At 51.4% G+C, this 12,158-nt stretch overlaps 3 protein-coding genes across 3 annotated transcripts; 1 reads left to right on the forward strand and 2 right to left on the reverse strand.

Moving 5' to 3' along the window:
- Positions 1 to 259: 259 nt before the first annotated feature.
- Positions 260 to 2,776, forward strand: PSV08DRAFT_406793 (amino acid/polyamine transporter I). The gene is made up of 4 exons (XM_014220318.1): positions 260 to 998; positions 1,052 to 1,254; positions 1,449 to 2,026; positions 2,080 to 2,776. The coding sequence occupies exons 1-4, from the start codon at positions 327 to 329 to the stop codon at positions 2,289 to 2,291; spliced, it is 1,665 nt and encodes a 554-aa protein (XP_014075793.1). The 5' UTR covers positions 260 to 326; the 3' UTR covers positions 2,292 to 2,776.
- Positions 2,777 to 3,534: 758 nt separating this feature from the next.
- Positions 3,535 to 8,041, reverse strand: PSV08DRAFT_376764 (uncharacterized protein; the record flags this gene model as incomplete). The annotated part of the gene is made up of 5 exons (XM_014220319.2): positions 3,535 to 5,435; positions 5,486 to 5,607; positions 5,628 to 6,003; positions 6,289 to 7,790; positions 7,841 to 8,041. 5 exons carry the CDS (start codon positions 8,039 to 8,041, stop codon positions 3,638 to 3,640), a joined length of 3,999 nt encoding a protein of 1,332 aa, XP_014075794.1. The 3' UTR covers positions 3,535 to 3,637.
- A 356-nt stretch (positions 8,042 to 8,397) lies between these two features.
- PSV08DRAFT_193686 (glycoside hydrolase) lies at positions 8,398 to 11,753 on the reverse strand (the record flags this gene model as incomplete). The annotated part of the gene is made up of 2 exons (XM_014220320.2): positions 8,398 to 11,160; positions 11,490 to 11,753. 2 exons carry the CDS (start codon positions 11,751 to 11,753, stop codon positions 8,755 to 8,757), a joined length of 2,670 nt encoding a protein of 889 aa, XP_014075795.1. The 3' UTR covers positions 8,398 to 8,754.
- Between the last annotated feature and the right edge of the window lie 405 nt (positions 11,754 to 12,158).

The following is a 12,158-nucleotide window of genomic DNA, read 5'->3' on the forward strand; positions in this document are numbered from 1 at the left end:
TGGATGCATTAGGGCCTGTTTTCCACATGCTCGGTGTTTTTCCAAGACCTTCTGGGGAGCCCTATCCGAACCCGTCCCGCCAGCAATTGGATCCCAAGCTCGGCACAGTTTTGCCATCCGACATGCGTGTGGGTAGCCTGACCAGACTTGTCTCCAAACTGTCTAGTCGCCCTGGACCATGCGCCCACCGACGTTCCTCTGCAGGCCTTCAAAGCCTGCGCTGATCCGCCGTTTGGCACATGCCACAGAGATTTGTTTTGCGACAACTTCCCAGGCCCATTCCGACTCCAGGCTTCCTCTTCACAGACGATAGCGACACGCCCACCATGTCTGACTACCGCTACGGCACCCAGTCGGATGCCTATGCCGCTGACCACGGCCATGCCCTGCGCCCCAATGGTATCGAGAAGGACTCCAAGTTGGACAACACCTACTCGGGGTCTGGAGACGATGTTGCTGGCCCCAGCGATCCAGATGGTCTCCTCGCTGCCATGGGCTACAAGTCCGAACTGGTGCGATCAAGATCAACAGCCCAAGTCGCCTTCATGTCCTTCGTTCTGGCTTCCGTCCCTTACGGTTTGGCAACTACCCTTTACTATCCTGTAGTTGGTGGTGGCCCTACCAACATCATCTGGGGCTGGCTCGCCGTATCCCTCATCATCCTCGCCGTTGCCGCCTCCCTCGGCGAGATTACCAGCGTTTACCCCACCAGTGGTGGTGTCTACTACCAAACCTTCATGATTACGCCCCCCGCTTACCGCAAAATCGCCTCGTGGGTATGTGGTTGGTGTTTCGTAGTCGGCAACATTACCATTACTCTCTCGGTCAACTTTGCTACCGCCCTCTTTGTCGTGGCATGCGTCAATGTCTACGAATCCTCCCCAGGTGTTGGCATACTGGCAGGCGAGCCCTACCAAGTTTTCCTCATCTTCCTTGGCATCACCCTTCTCTGCAACTGCGTGTCTGCCTTTGGCAACAAGTACTTGCCCTGGCTCGATGTGAGATTGCCCCCTTCACTCCCTTGCTGTATCCATCACTTACACCCGAACAGACCTTTGCCATTTTCTGGACCTTTGCCGGTGTGATTGCCATTGTCATTTGCGTCCTTGCCATTGCGAAGAATGGTCGCCGAAGCGCCGAATACGTCTTTACTGAATTCGATCCCTCTAACTCTGGATGGGTCCCCGGATGGTCTTTCATGGTCGGACTCCTCCACGCTGCCTACGCAACCTCCTCCACCGGAATGATCGTCTCGTGAGCCTCCCCTTGCCTGCCCAAGCAACTTCAAACAGCTTGTTCCTGCCCAATGCATACTCCCAAGCGACATTTCCCAAGCGACACTTCCTATGCGACATCCCCTTTGCAGCCCATATACCATTGCGACATTCGCCCTGTCCATATGCAGTAATTCCCACCCAAACTAAGTCAAATGCTAACAGTTGACATAGGATGTGTGAAGAAGTCAGAGAGCCAGCCACCCAGGTCCCCAAGGCCATGGTCGCCACCGTTGCATTGAACACTATCTGCGGCCTTGTCTTCCTCATCCCTCTCGTGTTCGTCCTCCCCAACCAGGCCGACCTCGCAGCTTTGGCTTCTGGACAGCCCGTACCAGTCATCATCAAGAGTGCAGTAGGATCTTCTGGTGGAACTATTGGACTACTCGTTCCACTCCTTGTCCTAGGACTGATTTGCGGTATTGGATGCACGACTGCTGCATCCCGTGCTACCTGGGCCTTCTCTCGTGATGGCGCTATCCCAGGCTACAAGCTGTGGAGGACTGTCAACACCAAGCTTGATGTCCCGCTCAACGCTATGATGCTCAGCATGGTAATTCAGATCATCCTTGGTGTTATCTACTTCGGAGCCGCCGCCGCTTTCAATGCCTTCTCTGGTGTTGGTGTCATTTGCTTGACATTGAGCTATGCAGCCCCTATCCTGGTCTCGCTCCTTACCGGCCGCAAGCAAGTCAAGACTGGAGAATTCCACCTCGGAGTGCTTGGTACCTTCTGCAACGTTGTCGCTCTTGGTATGTTCTACTCTATGTGCCCACAGTCAAGTGGAAACTAACAATCTCTACAGCCTGGTCCGCCCTTGCCACTCCTCTCTTCTGCATGCCCACTTTCCGCGAAGTCACCCCCGCAACCATGAACTACGCTTCCGTTGTGCTTGCCGCCGTCGTCGTCATCTCCACCATCTGGTATTTCGTCTGGGGCAAGAAGAACTACGAGGGACCCCCAACGCACGAGGACGCTGTTCTTGAGGCCAGGAGAGCCAGTATGACAAGTCGCTAAGAGAGATGCTCTAGTATGTACGATGATAGCATCACGCCAAAGAAGTGTGAAAGAGGACGGAACTGCATGAGTTGTTGTCTTCCAATCTCGTCCTCGCAATGAGATACTGAGCGCATTCATTGTACAGGACGTTATTGTTATTTTTTTTCCAGTAATGCAGTCTTGATACCCCCCCTCGATTTCCTGTACATACTGCACAGCCTCCTTTCCTTACCACTAGCGACAATGCAGTACGTAGGATTCTGACCCAGTAGTATTGTGAAAGAAGTTGCCCCCATATCGCCGAGAGTAGCACCGCAACTGCAACATTGCCAGCCCCAACAAATCCGATCCACACAGCGAGTCATAGTACTAGCAAGGAAAAAAAGAGCGCACGGTCGCACACAGAACACGGACCATCCCATGGGTTGATTTCCCTTTGATTCCTGTGTGAAAAGATAAGAGAGAGGCATTTGTTAACCAATTAGCAAACCCCATTCCACCGTACCTTTTTTCCTCATTTTCCCCCGAAAAAAAAGGTGCAGGGAAAGAGTTTTTTTTCCGATTATGAAACCTTCGTCCGGGATCCGTGTCAAATGTTCACGACAAGCATGGCTCAGCCTCAAACGTAGACGTTTCCAAGCGGCCTGCAGATGTTTTCCATTGCATATGCACCAGCGACCGCATACGTACTTAGCCGCGCGAGCGCGCTCTGCGGTTAATAATTGGGCTTGTGCACAGACGGCCGAGCGATATGCGGGTGCGAAAGTACCCGATGAGAGAGCTGAGAGAAAGCGAGGCGCGAAGAAGCCGCCGCCCACGTAGTCGATTGTACTAAATTTTGCATGTATTGTGTCTATATACAATGTTTCTGGAAGAGATGCTACTACAATTTACGTCAACGGCTCCTGTCTGTACCTTGGTGTTCGTTGAATGTAGTATGTCATGAACGCGTTTCCCTGGCTTCGAGTTTCTCCTCCTTTCGGTCGTTCGTCGGGCGTACTCGTGGGTGGCATAGTCTAGGGCCGGATAGAGCGGAATGTAGGCCCCAGAAGAGGCGTACTGTTACTAAAAGATGGGGAGTGAGTGGAGACAGGAACAAAAGGGTATGATGTCAGAGGCGGATGGTGCACTGCTGTGCCTACGTAACTGGTGTTTTGGTAGTTAGGCGCAGGAAAAGTAGGATTGATACTAGGGGTTTTTTCTACCGAAGCGAGAACTTCCTCACACATATGTAGGTATGGAGGCTGTGTCACATCATCCTCTGGTACTCCTTCTACGCTACTGCCATGCCAATCCTATTTGCCAATCTCTTTCAAGTCGACAACGGAGCATTACAACTCCTTCTGTATTCCCAGACTTCGCAGCTACTCGATCATCTTCCTTAAATTAGTCTCTGCCAGAGATCTCTCGTCGGTGTGCTTCAGCGAAGAATTAGGGCGCCCCAAAATAGGTGTGCATATCGCACTACTAACAGTAGTCGCAGAGCTAGGTTGTGAGGTCAGAATCTTCATCGATATTGGCATTGCATTCTGTCGTCGTACAGTCGGGTTCTCGATGAAGGGTTCCTCGTTAGGAACACTGGTAGAAATAGATGTGTTGACGTTATTCGAGGCCGTATCAGAAGAAAGAAGGTGAGCTGTTCCTTTGACAAAGCCGATATCGTTACTACGAGGCAGCTTGAGCTGGCTCTCTGCGCTGCATGGGTTGAGAAAGACGTGAGAAAAGGGTTGCGAAATCTGCTTCCAAGAAGTAGAGAAATCTGCTGACTTGTGTCTTGGTATGGCTGGGTCAGTTTTGAAGAAACTGGTTTTTGTCTCCCATGATGATCCGTCCACTTTGCTGTTGTCGTCATCGAGAATGCCATCAAATAATTTGGTCATCAGGTTCTTCTTGCGAGGAGCTTCACTCCTCTTCTCTTTCTTCACCGTGTGCTGAGGACTAAGGACTTCCCCAAGCATACCCTTGAAGTCACCCTCATGCCTCCTCGCCTGTCGATCATCAGAATAGCGCTCGGTAACAATAGACGAAAGAGTGCTTTGAATCGGACTATACAGATGCTCTCGAGATTGGTGTTTGGGCGAGCCGGTGTTGTGAGCTTTAGGTGAGCCTGTTGGGGTGGTATTCGTTTGAGCAATGATAGGCCGTTGATGGATTATGAGCGGCTCTTCAGACGGCTCAGGGATGGTCAGGTTAGCATCAAAGTCAATCCATGGGGCCACCTCTCGGACGTTGATTTTAGATAGATTGCTGGCAGCGGTATGAGTCGTTTGCGTCGTGTGTGCGCTGCTTGCATTGGAACCTGCCTGGCTTGAACGCCCATCTGGACCGTTGGATGGCAGATCGGCTCTTGCGTGAATGTTTTGTCGGTTGGATCCAGAAGGAATAGCCAATGTGTTATTCTTTTCCACTGTGGCGAAGTCCAACGGGTCTGTGACTGGAGCAGTCTTTGGCGAGAGTGCTTCATCGTCTCCCGTAACATGAACGTGTGCTTCTTCGTCGAAATGAAGACGTTTAACCATGTCTTTACGTAGTGCGCTTGGGGCAAGATCGAACGCTAGTGGTTTCGGTGCCGCGTACGGAGAATATGGAGGCATAATGGGGTGCACAGCCTTGGGTGTAGGATGATGATCTTGATTGTCATGTGCTGCTTTTGCTTCCTTTTCTTTGCCATGCTGGCTCAGCTTCCGAAGGCGCTTGTATTCTGCATAATCGTCGATTTCAGTCGCAGTAGGCCGATTGATAACGACACCCATGGGCGTCTGGTCAGCACGCTCGAATCTGACGTCGAAGAGAATGTCGCCCTCTTTCCATTGCTCGCCGGATGTGTCTGTACTTTTTGCTTGCTTGATAGACCAACCTTTGACGCTGTACACACCTTCATATCTTACTCCAGCCTTTGGACCCCATATGCTATTGATACTATGGCTGCGAAGTACTCGCACGGGATCTCTGCTTCTTGGAGTAGCGGAAGTAAGTCGAAATTTGCCCTTGTCCTTCTGCGGAACCCGGTAGGTGAAGCGCGATTCGCAGCTGGCTTCGAGTTCACCAGTATCTTTCAGCAACAAGGCATACGCACCATATTTATCATAAGTTGTGCCACCATCACATGACTCGAGGCCAATAATGCCGGCATGATGTGCGAACAAAGGATTGATCCACCAGCTACAGAGGTTGTCAGCTCCAAACTGACCCAGGCTATGTGCTCAAAATACCTTCCAGCGACAAAGCCTAGGTCGCCTAGTCTATGAGATCGCTTGGGGTGGATATTTTGGGGACATGTCTTGGCCCACCGCTTGAGTAACGCCTGTTCGCTGAGATTAGTCCAGGCACAAAGCTGTAGTGATAGCTGCTCACATCGCGAGATTGCTCGTGCACGCTGGCAATTCCCTCAAGCCGGCCCCCTCTGCCGTACAAGAATGGGTGAATTGCATTCAAAGAACCAAACTTGGCGGTCCAGATATCGATGATCGTGTCGCAGTCATCACACAACCGACCAGGCCAGCGAGTCGCCACTCCAGCAATGTCCTTCACTGCTCTGTGAATGCCACTCGCTCGCAAGTCGGATAAGGTGATATGTTTGGCGTTTTGGAGAGCAAGAAAGATCTCGTGGAGGGTTATGATGTCGTCGGGTTGAAGCACATCAGGGCCGTCCCGAGCCACACGTAAGTCCAACTCATCGCGAATCCATTTCGTGACTTCCTTGAGTCTAGGTCGGGAGAGTTCAGAGTTGCTGGGAGATGCGGAGGTGTGGTGAGAAGACACAGTGAGTGGAACCGACACATTTGATGCGCGGTCAGGTGCCATATCGTCAGCACCAACGTGATTGACAACAAAATCAAAGGATACGCGACGCGGATAATGCAAGGCTGAGGTTGACTGAATTGACAAGAGTGGTAGCTGTTGCTAGAGGTTTTCGCGCTAGGGCCAAGGCTCCTGCCCATCTGAGGGAGATGGTATTGCGCTTTCCACCCATGGTGCACACTGGCTGGCTGTTTCCTTTTCCCATTCACCTCACTTCTTTCCGTGTTTTCGCTTTTTCTTCTTACGGCTTTCAGACTCTTCAATCACTGGTGCTACTGTTTCCTCAACTTCACCGTGATCACTGAAGCCACCCCATTCCTCGTCCTCGGAAACCGCAACTTCAGTTCCTTGTGCCGGCTGCTGATCGCCTTCACGAACAAAGGCAGCCACAAAGAAGCCCATAGTACCTTCTTCAGTATCCTTGTCACAGCGAATACATGCTTCCAATACATCTTTCTTGAATGACTCGTCCAGGTCACCGTGAATCTTATCCTCTTCCCAGATACCTCTTCTGTGCCATTTTTGCAATCCCTCCGCTTGCTGATCCCGTTTGAGTATCCTCCACCCCCGCTCCTTTGCAACCGAGGATGCCAACGCCTGAAAAACGACGCCTTCGTTCTCTTCGAAATGTATCGAGCATGTAGAGTAAGTAATTTTGTGCGCACTCTCGAACCGCATGGCGTGAGTGAGAATATGAAGTTGGAAGCTGGACAAGGCGGCCAGTCGTTCTGTCAGTTTGCCCTGTACTGGTGTCTCTTCAGGCGTCGAATCATCCATGTCCAAGTTCAGTGTCGGCTGCGCGTCGCCCTTCGTTGCCTCATCACCTCTCTTTCGCTTTTTCCCCCTTTCTGGCTTTTGTGATATCGTTTGGGAGCCAGGTGTATCAGGAAGATGCATTTTGATCGCATCATCACGCCCAACAATACCAGTACCTGAGCAGCTTGGATCAAGAAGTATGGCTCCAACGTTGGCGTACTCGTCCGACGCAGGTTTAGCGGCTATGAAGTCGCTATTACCCTTTACTTGGACAATGCTATCTGCCGACGCCAACTTGACCATCTTCTGCAAGGTAAAAGTTCTGCCTTTGTCGCGCTCAAAAGCAATGACCTTTTGTTCCTCGCCTGGCTGTCTTCTATCAGAAACAATGGCGGCAAGATGTGTGGTTTTGTTTCCTGGTGCTGCGGTCGCATCGATGACATCACCATCATCTGGGGTCGGATCCAGCAAGTATGCAGGGAAGCAAGATGCTTTATCCTGGAATATTATCTGACCCTTTGTGTAGGCAATGGACCTACTGAGATCAACCTTAGATGGCAGCGCAAGCAAATTAGGGATGTTTGGGTCTTCGTAGTAGACTTTGGAGCTCTTTGGCGCAGTGAGGACGTCCTCTAGGACTCCTGTCTTGGTATATCCAGCAAAAGTCGTTGCAAGCTGTTCCTTTAATGTCGTCTTAATAGTGTTGACGCGCACCCAGCGGGGATGTCTGCTCTTCGAAGCATTGCCGTCTTCTTTATCCAGTCCACCATCATTCACAGCCTCTTTAAACGCTTCAAGAGTAGAAAATCCATGGCGTATACGGGCTTTCGTGAGCTCGGCGCTCAAGCGGGCTTTGTGTCGGGTAATGGCGAGCTTAAGTACATGGTTGGCGGGTGCTGCAACGCCATTCTTCGCGAGGAGCAAATCATGTGAAAGCAGAAGAGCGAGAATTGGAGTAAGCTGGGAGACGTAAGCTATCTTTCTCAGAATGAAGTATTTGAGATATGGACCTTTTTCTCTTCCGCGAGTAACTTGCATTTCTCAATCACATCCTTCAATACGAGCGACCATTTCGATGTTTCTGCAATCAGCGCAAAGAGCTGCCCGGGCGTGCTCTTCAAATCTTTTTTGTTGTATATGCGCGACTTGAGCGACCCGCCAACATTGTCGGAATTGGCGAGAATGGCCGCAGCCTCGTAGTAGAGTGACATGGAGGCTTTGTCGCGTAAAACCAAAAAAGCCCGCCCAGGAACTTTTTGGCGTTGAGACCGAGCTCCGACCTTTCTCCCCGCACACCTCCGTGACCCACCCACTTTTGTTAAGTGCCTTGGCCGTTTCTCCAATTCTCCAAGCACAATGCCACCTTGCATTGGATCAGCAGGGACGTGTTCATCGCGATGAAATGTTTCCTGCTAATGCGACCGCCTTCTAACAGACGGTTGCCCCGTCTTCATTTCCCACACCTTCGTCTCACTTCTCGTCAAGCACGTCTGCGATTAAATTTGAGGCAGCAACCGTACTCGCCCAATTGTCACTCACGCATCACACACGAAAAAGTAATTAAAAATCGGGATGAAAAACGTTGTGATTTTCGTCTACCTTGGTTCAAACATAAAAGAAAAAAAATATACATAGGAGCCAGCCCTAAACTCCCATATTCCTTCATCAAGTCCCTTTCGTCCACTGTTGCATGCCCTGGGGTATATATGTATATCGATTGAAGCAGTTTCCTCCCAAAGCGAGTGTGAAGTGCTTCCTGTAAAATACGAGGAAGACACAAAAGACAAAAGGGCATATGTATTTGTTGATACGCTGTACACACAAAAAAGAAGAAGAAGAAGAAGAAGAAAAAGAGGTCCCTCCAAAAGTCGGTGGGCAAGAAAGTAAAATGGGTCCAGTCATCATGTCATATACGAACAACACTTCATGCTTGCGCAAAGATAGCCAGTGTAGCGCAGAAGTTGGAGCGGTTGTCCTCATCCTTAGCTAGACCCTTGCCACCCGAGGTGATCATGTTGACCGAGGCCTTTGTCGAAAGACCAAACCAGTTGACATTGGTTGAGTTGACAACTTCGTTAATGTTTTCTTGGCAATTCTGGCTAACAACACAATCCTGTGCGTAGTTTTGGAAGAACGAGTAGGTACCCGCGCCGTAGCTCCAGATGCTCTCGCTACCGTCAGTGACGCGAACGGCCCATGCAGCCTTGGCTTGGCTCATATCCGGATCAAAGAACTTATCGTTCTTGGTGAAAGGAACGTCAGCAGTGGGGTTTGGCTGGTAGTAGGGAGTCTCGGTTTGAATAGCGCCATAGAAGATGTCTTTTGCGCCAGAGAACTGGTACTGCGACATTTGAGAGTGCTCAGAGGCGGTTCCGTACATCCAGACTGGACCTTGAGATTCAACAAGCATACCACGACCGTTGTAGATGTCAATCTGAGCGTGGTCATCTTGGTCGAGCTCGTGGTCGGCAGTCCAGAGCCAGACGTTTTCGAAGTAGCCGTTCGAGTTCTTGGTGATGTGCAGCTGCATGAAGGTACCGATGCACTCTGGGTTGGGCTGATGTTCGGTATCGGGGTTCTTCTTGCAGTTGGAGGACTGGAGCTTGGTACCAGCGTAGCCACCGACACGAAAGTGAACGTCCCAGAGACCGGCTGCACCATTCTCCGCGTTGATGTTCCACTCCATCAAGATACCACCGGGAGCGGGACCCTGGGTACCGATGATGAGATCAGAAGCCTCAAAAGTGCCCTTGTCGCCGCTGTTGGCGCCAATCTTGAAACCAGGCTGGGGATCGTTCATGTTAGAGAAGAACTCGCCGGTGATGAGAAGGGTGCTGTAGACTTCGCCAACAATCTTAACATTCTTCTCAGCGGGAATGGTAACGGTCTTGGTGATGAGGTAGGTACCGTGGTCGACATGGAGGATCTCGCCTTCCTGAAGGCCATCAATAGCAGACTGGAGAGCGGCAGTATCATCAGTCGCACCGTCACCCTTGGCACCCTTAGACTTGAGGCTGACAAACTTGGAGACATCCACATTCTCATACTGGGGCCTGCTGCGCTCGAACCAACCATTCTCGCCCTGAAGGCTCTTAGGCTTTGCAGGTGCACCACTGATATCGCCTTGAACACGGCCCTGGGTGGATCCAGCAGCAAGGGCGTTACCTTGAGCCCAGGCATCGATCTTGCGGCCACCTTCAAGGATGGTGTTGCCGGCAGCACCGACAATAGCCTTCTCGGATCCACTGAAGTCAACATTGTCCAGGATGAGAGTACCGCCAGTGGTAGGGATGCTGTTCGCAGTGAAAGAGGAGTTGATGCCAATTGGAGTATTGGTGAGCTTGCTGTCAAGCAAGAGAACAGAACCAACGGTCTGGTTAGAAGGGCTGTTGGCCATGTCGAGACCGACCTTGCAGTTGTTGATGAAGATGCTCTTGTAGGTAAAGACCCAGTTCCAGTTTTGGAAGATGGCGGTACCGCAGTCATTGAAAGTCATGTTGCGGATGGTGAATTGCTGGGAACCCATGAAAGCACCAATAGCACCACCGTTGAAGGTCAGGTCGGTCATGAAACCACCAGAGCCGTTGTCCTGGAAGATACCCTTCTGGTCCTTGCCAGCGTCGCCCTTGGCCATCTCGAAAACAATGTTTTGCAGACTAGTGGCTTGGGAGACTTGCCAGTGGATACCAGCAGCGACCTTTGTGGCAGATATGTCGATAATAAAGTTGCGGACCTGACGGTAGAAGTTGTTCTGGTTGGTGTACCAGTTGGCTCCATCGCCACCAGGGATATAGGGGTCGGCATCGATCAAGCCCATACCTTCGAAGTCGGCAGTGGCCTTCAAGACAGGCATGTTCAATGGGTCACCAATGAACTGGGTGTAGTAGTATTGAATGATGGGTTTGCTGATGATGTAGGTACCGGCAGGGAAGTAGATGAGAGCGGGGGTAGTGGTTGTGGAGTCGCAGCCCTCACCACAACGGTCACCGTCAGCGATAATCTTGTTAATGATGTCAGTATCGTCAGTAACGCCATCGCCCTTGGCTCCCAGCTCCTTGACGTTACGGAAGACTTGGTAGGATTGTGGGTTGGGGTTGAAAGCAGCCTGGCCTTGACGCTTGATACTCTGCATCCAGAAACCAGAGCCACCAGCCGGCGCTGCTGGTGCTGGGGCAGCTGGTGCTTGAGCAACAGGGACGGCAGAAGATGGAGTTGCGGAAAGGAGAACGCGCAGCGTCAGGAGAAACGCTCCAGCGCCGAAAGCCACCATGATGACAGTGCGTAGTGTGAGTTTCGGTGTTGTAAAGTGTGGGAGGAATGATCCAAAGGACTGGAAGAATGGTCGTCAGTTGACCTGCAAAAGACGATTTGTTGTTTTTGTTGTATCGAGTGGGAAAGTGCACAAATGCGCAAGTGATTGTGTCAAAGTAAAAGGTTGGCTAGCAACGAATGTGGATGAAGGTAGTTGGGAATGTTATTGTGAGCGTGAATAAGAAAAGGCTCTCAGCAACAGTAAAGAATGACTGTGAACAACAAGAAGTGAAGCAACACAATGAGTGCTGAAAGGGCGTAACAGCGAACCTGCGTGAAGGGGAGAGGCTCCGGGAGGGGGCACTGCAGCCTTGTATAAGTACGCAATGTGTTCGCGAGGGGACTTACAAAGGATTCGTGTGGCCAATCGCGTTTCTGGAGACGACTTGTTTCACGTTTGGAAAGAGGGGCGTGTGGTGTTCGCTGTCCTGGTCTCGCATCATTTTCCCCAGCCCTGAATAGATGTGTTGTACGTTCTTGGACGCTGCCACGACAGCTGTCTTTGATAGCCGCCTCTTCATCATACCTCTGCGCGCCATCGCGCTCGTACAAAAGCTCATGGCTTTCTGGTGTTCCATGATGAGGCCTTGTGGCCGCATCCGTAAGCCGCATGGCCGCCTCCTAGAGCTGTCCTCGGAACGCGTAGCCTGAACGCAGCCCAGTCCCGGTGGCGTAGATCCAAAATTACTTAGGGTGTGCACTAATCAAGAGGACGGCAGTATTCCCGTAGATGGCTCTCTCCGCGTGAAACAAGCGGGCGTTGTAGGCCAGTGAGTGGTGGAGGATGTTCTAAGGGTGGAAGGCGAGCGTTTGTCCCTGGATCGAAGACAGGGATGTGGTTGGCAGCGCCACTCCCGACGGGCGGAGGTGCGACGGCACTGAAACGCCAGGCCATCGACAGGCCCTCGTTGGCCGTTTTTGGAGATGAAGCCTTATGCCAGCGCTTCAACGCCGCATGCAGAGAAGACGCCATTTGACGCTACGCTCCGGGAACAATCCCATGTGGATGTACCGATG

The sequence above is a fragment of the Bipolaris maydis genome, assembly GCF_028858645.1.
Source record: "Bipolaris maydis strain C4 unplaced genomic scaffold PSV08scaffold_1, whole genome shotgun sequence".
NCBI lineage: Eukaryota > Fungi > Ascomycota > Dothideomycetes > Pleosporales > Pleosporaceae > Bipolaris > Bipolaris maydis.

Excerpts from the sequence above, each read along its gene's own strand:
- PSV08DRAFT_406793 (XM_014220318.1), top strand. The coding sequence starts at position 327 with ATGTCTGACTACCGCTACGGCACCCAGTCGGATGCCTATGCCGCTGAC. Across the intron at positions 999-1,051 it reads AGTACTTGCCCTGGCTCGAT|ACCTTTGCCATTTTCTGGAC; the intron begins GTGAGATTGCCC and ends ACACCCGAACAG. Across the intron at positions 1,255-1,448 it reads TCCACCGGAATGATCGTCTC|GATGTGTGAAGAAGTCAGAG; the intron begins GTGAGCCTCCCC and ends CAGTTGACATAG.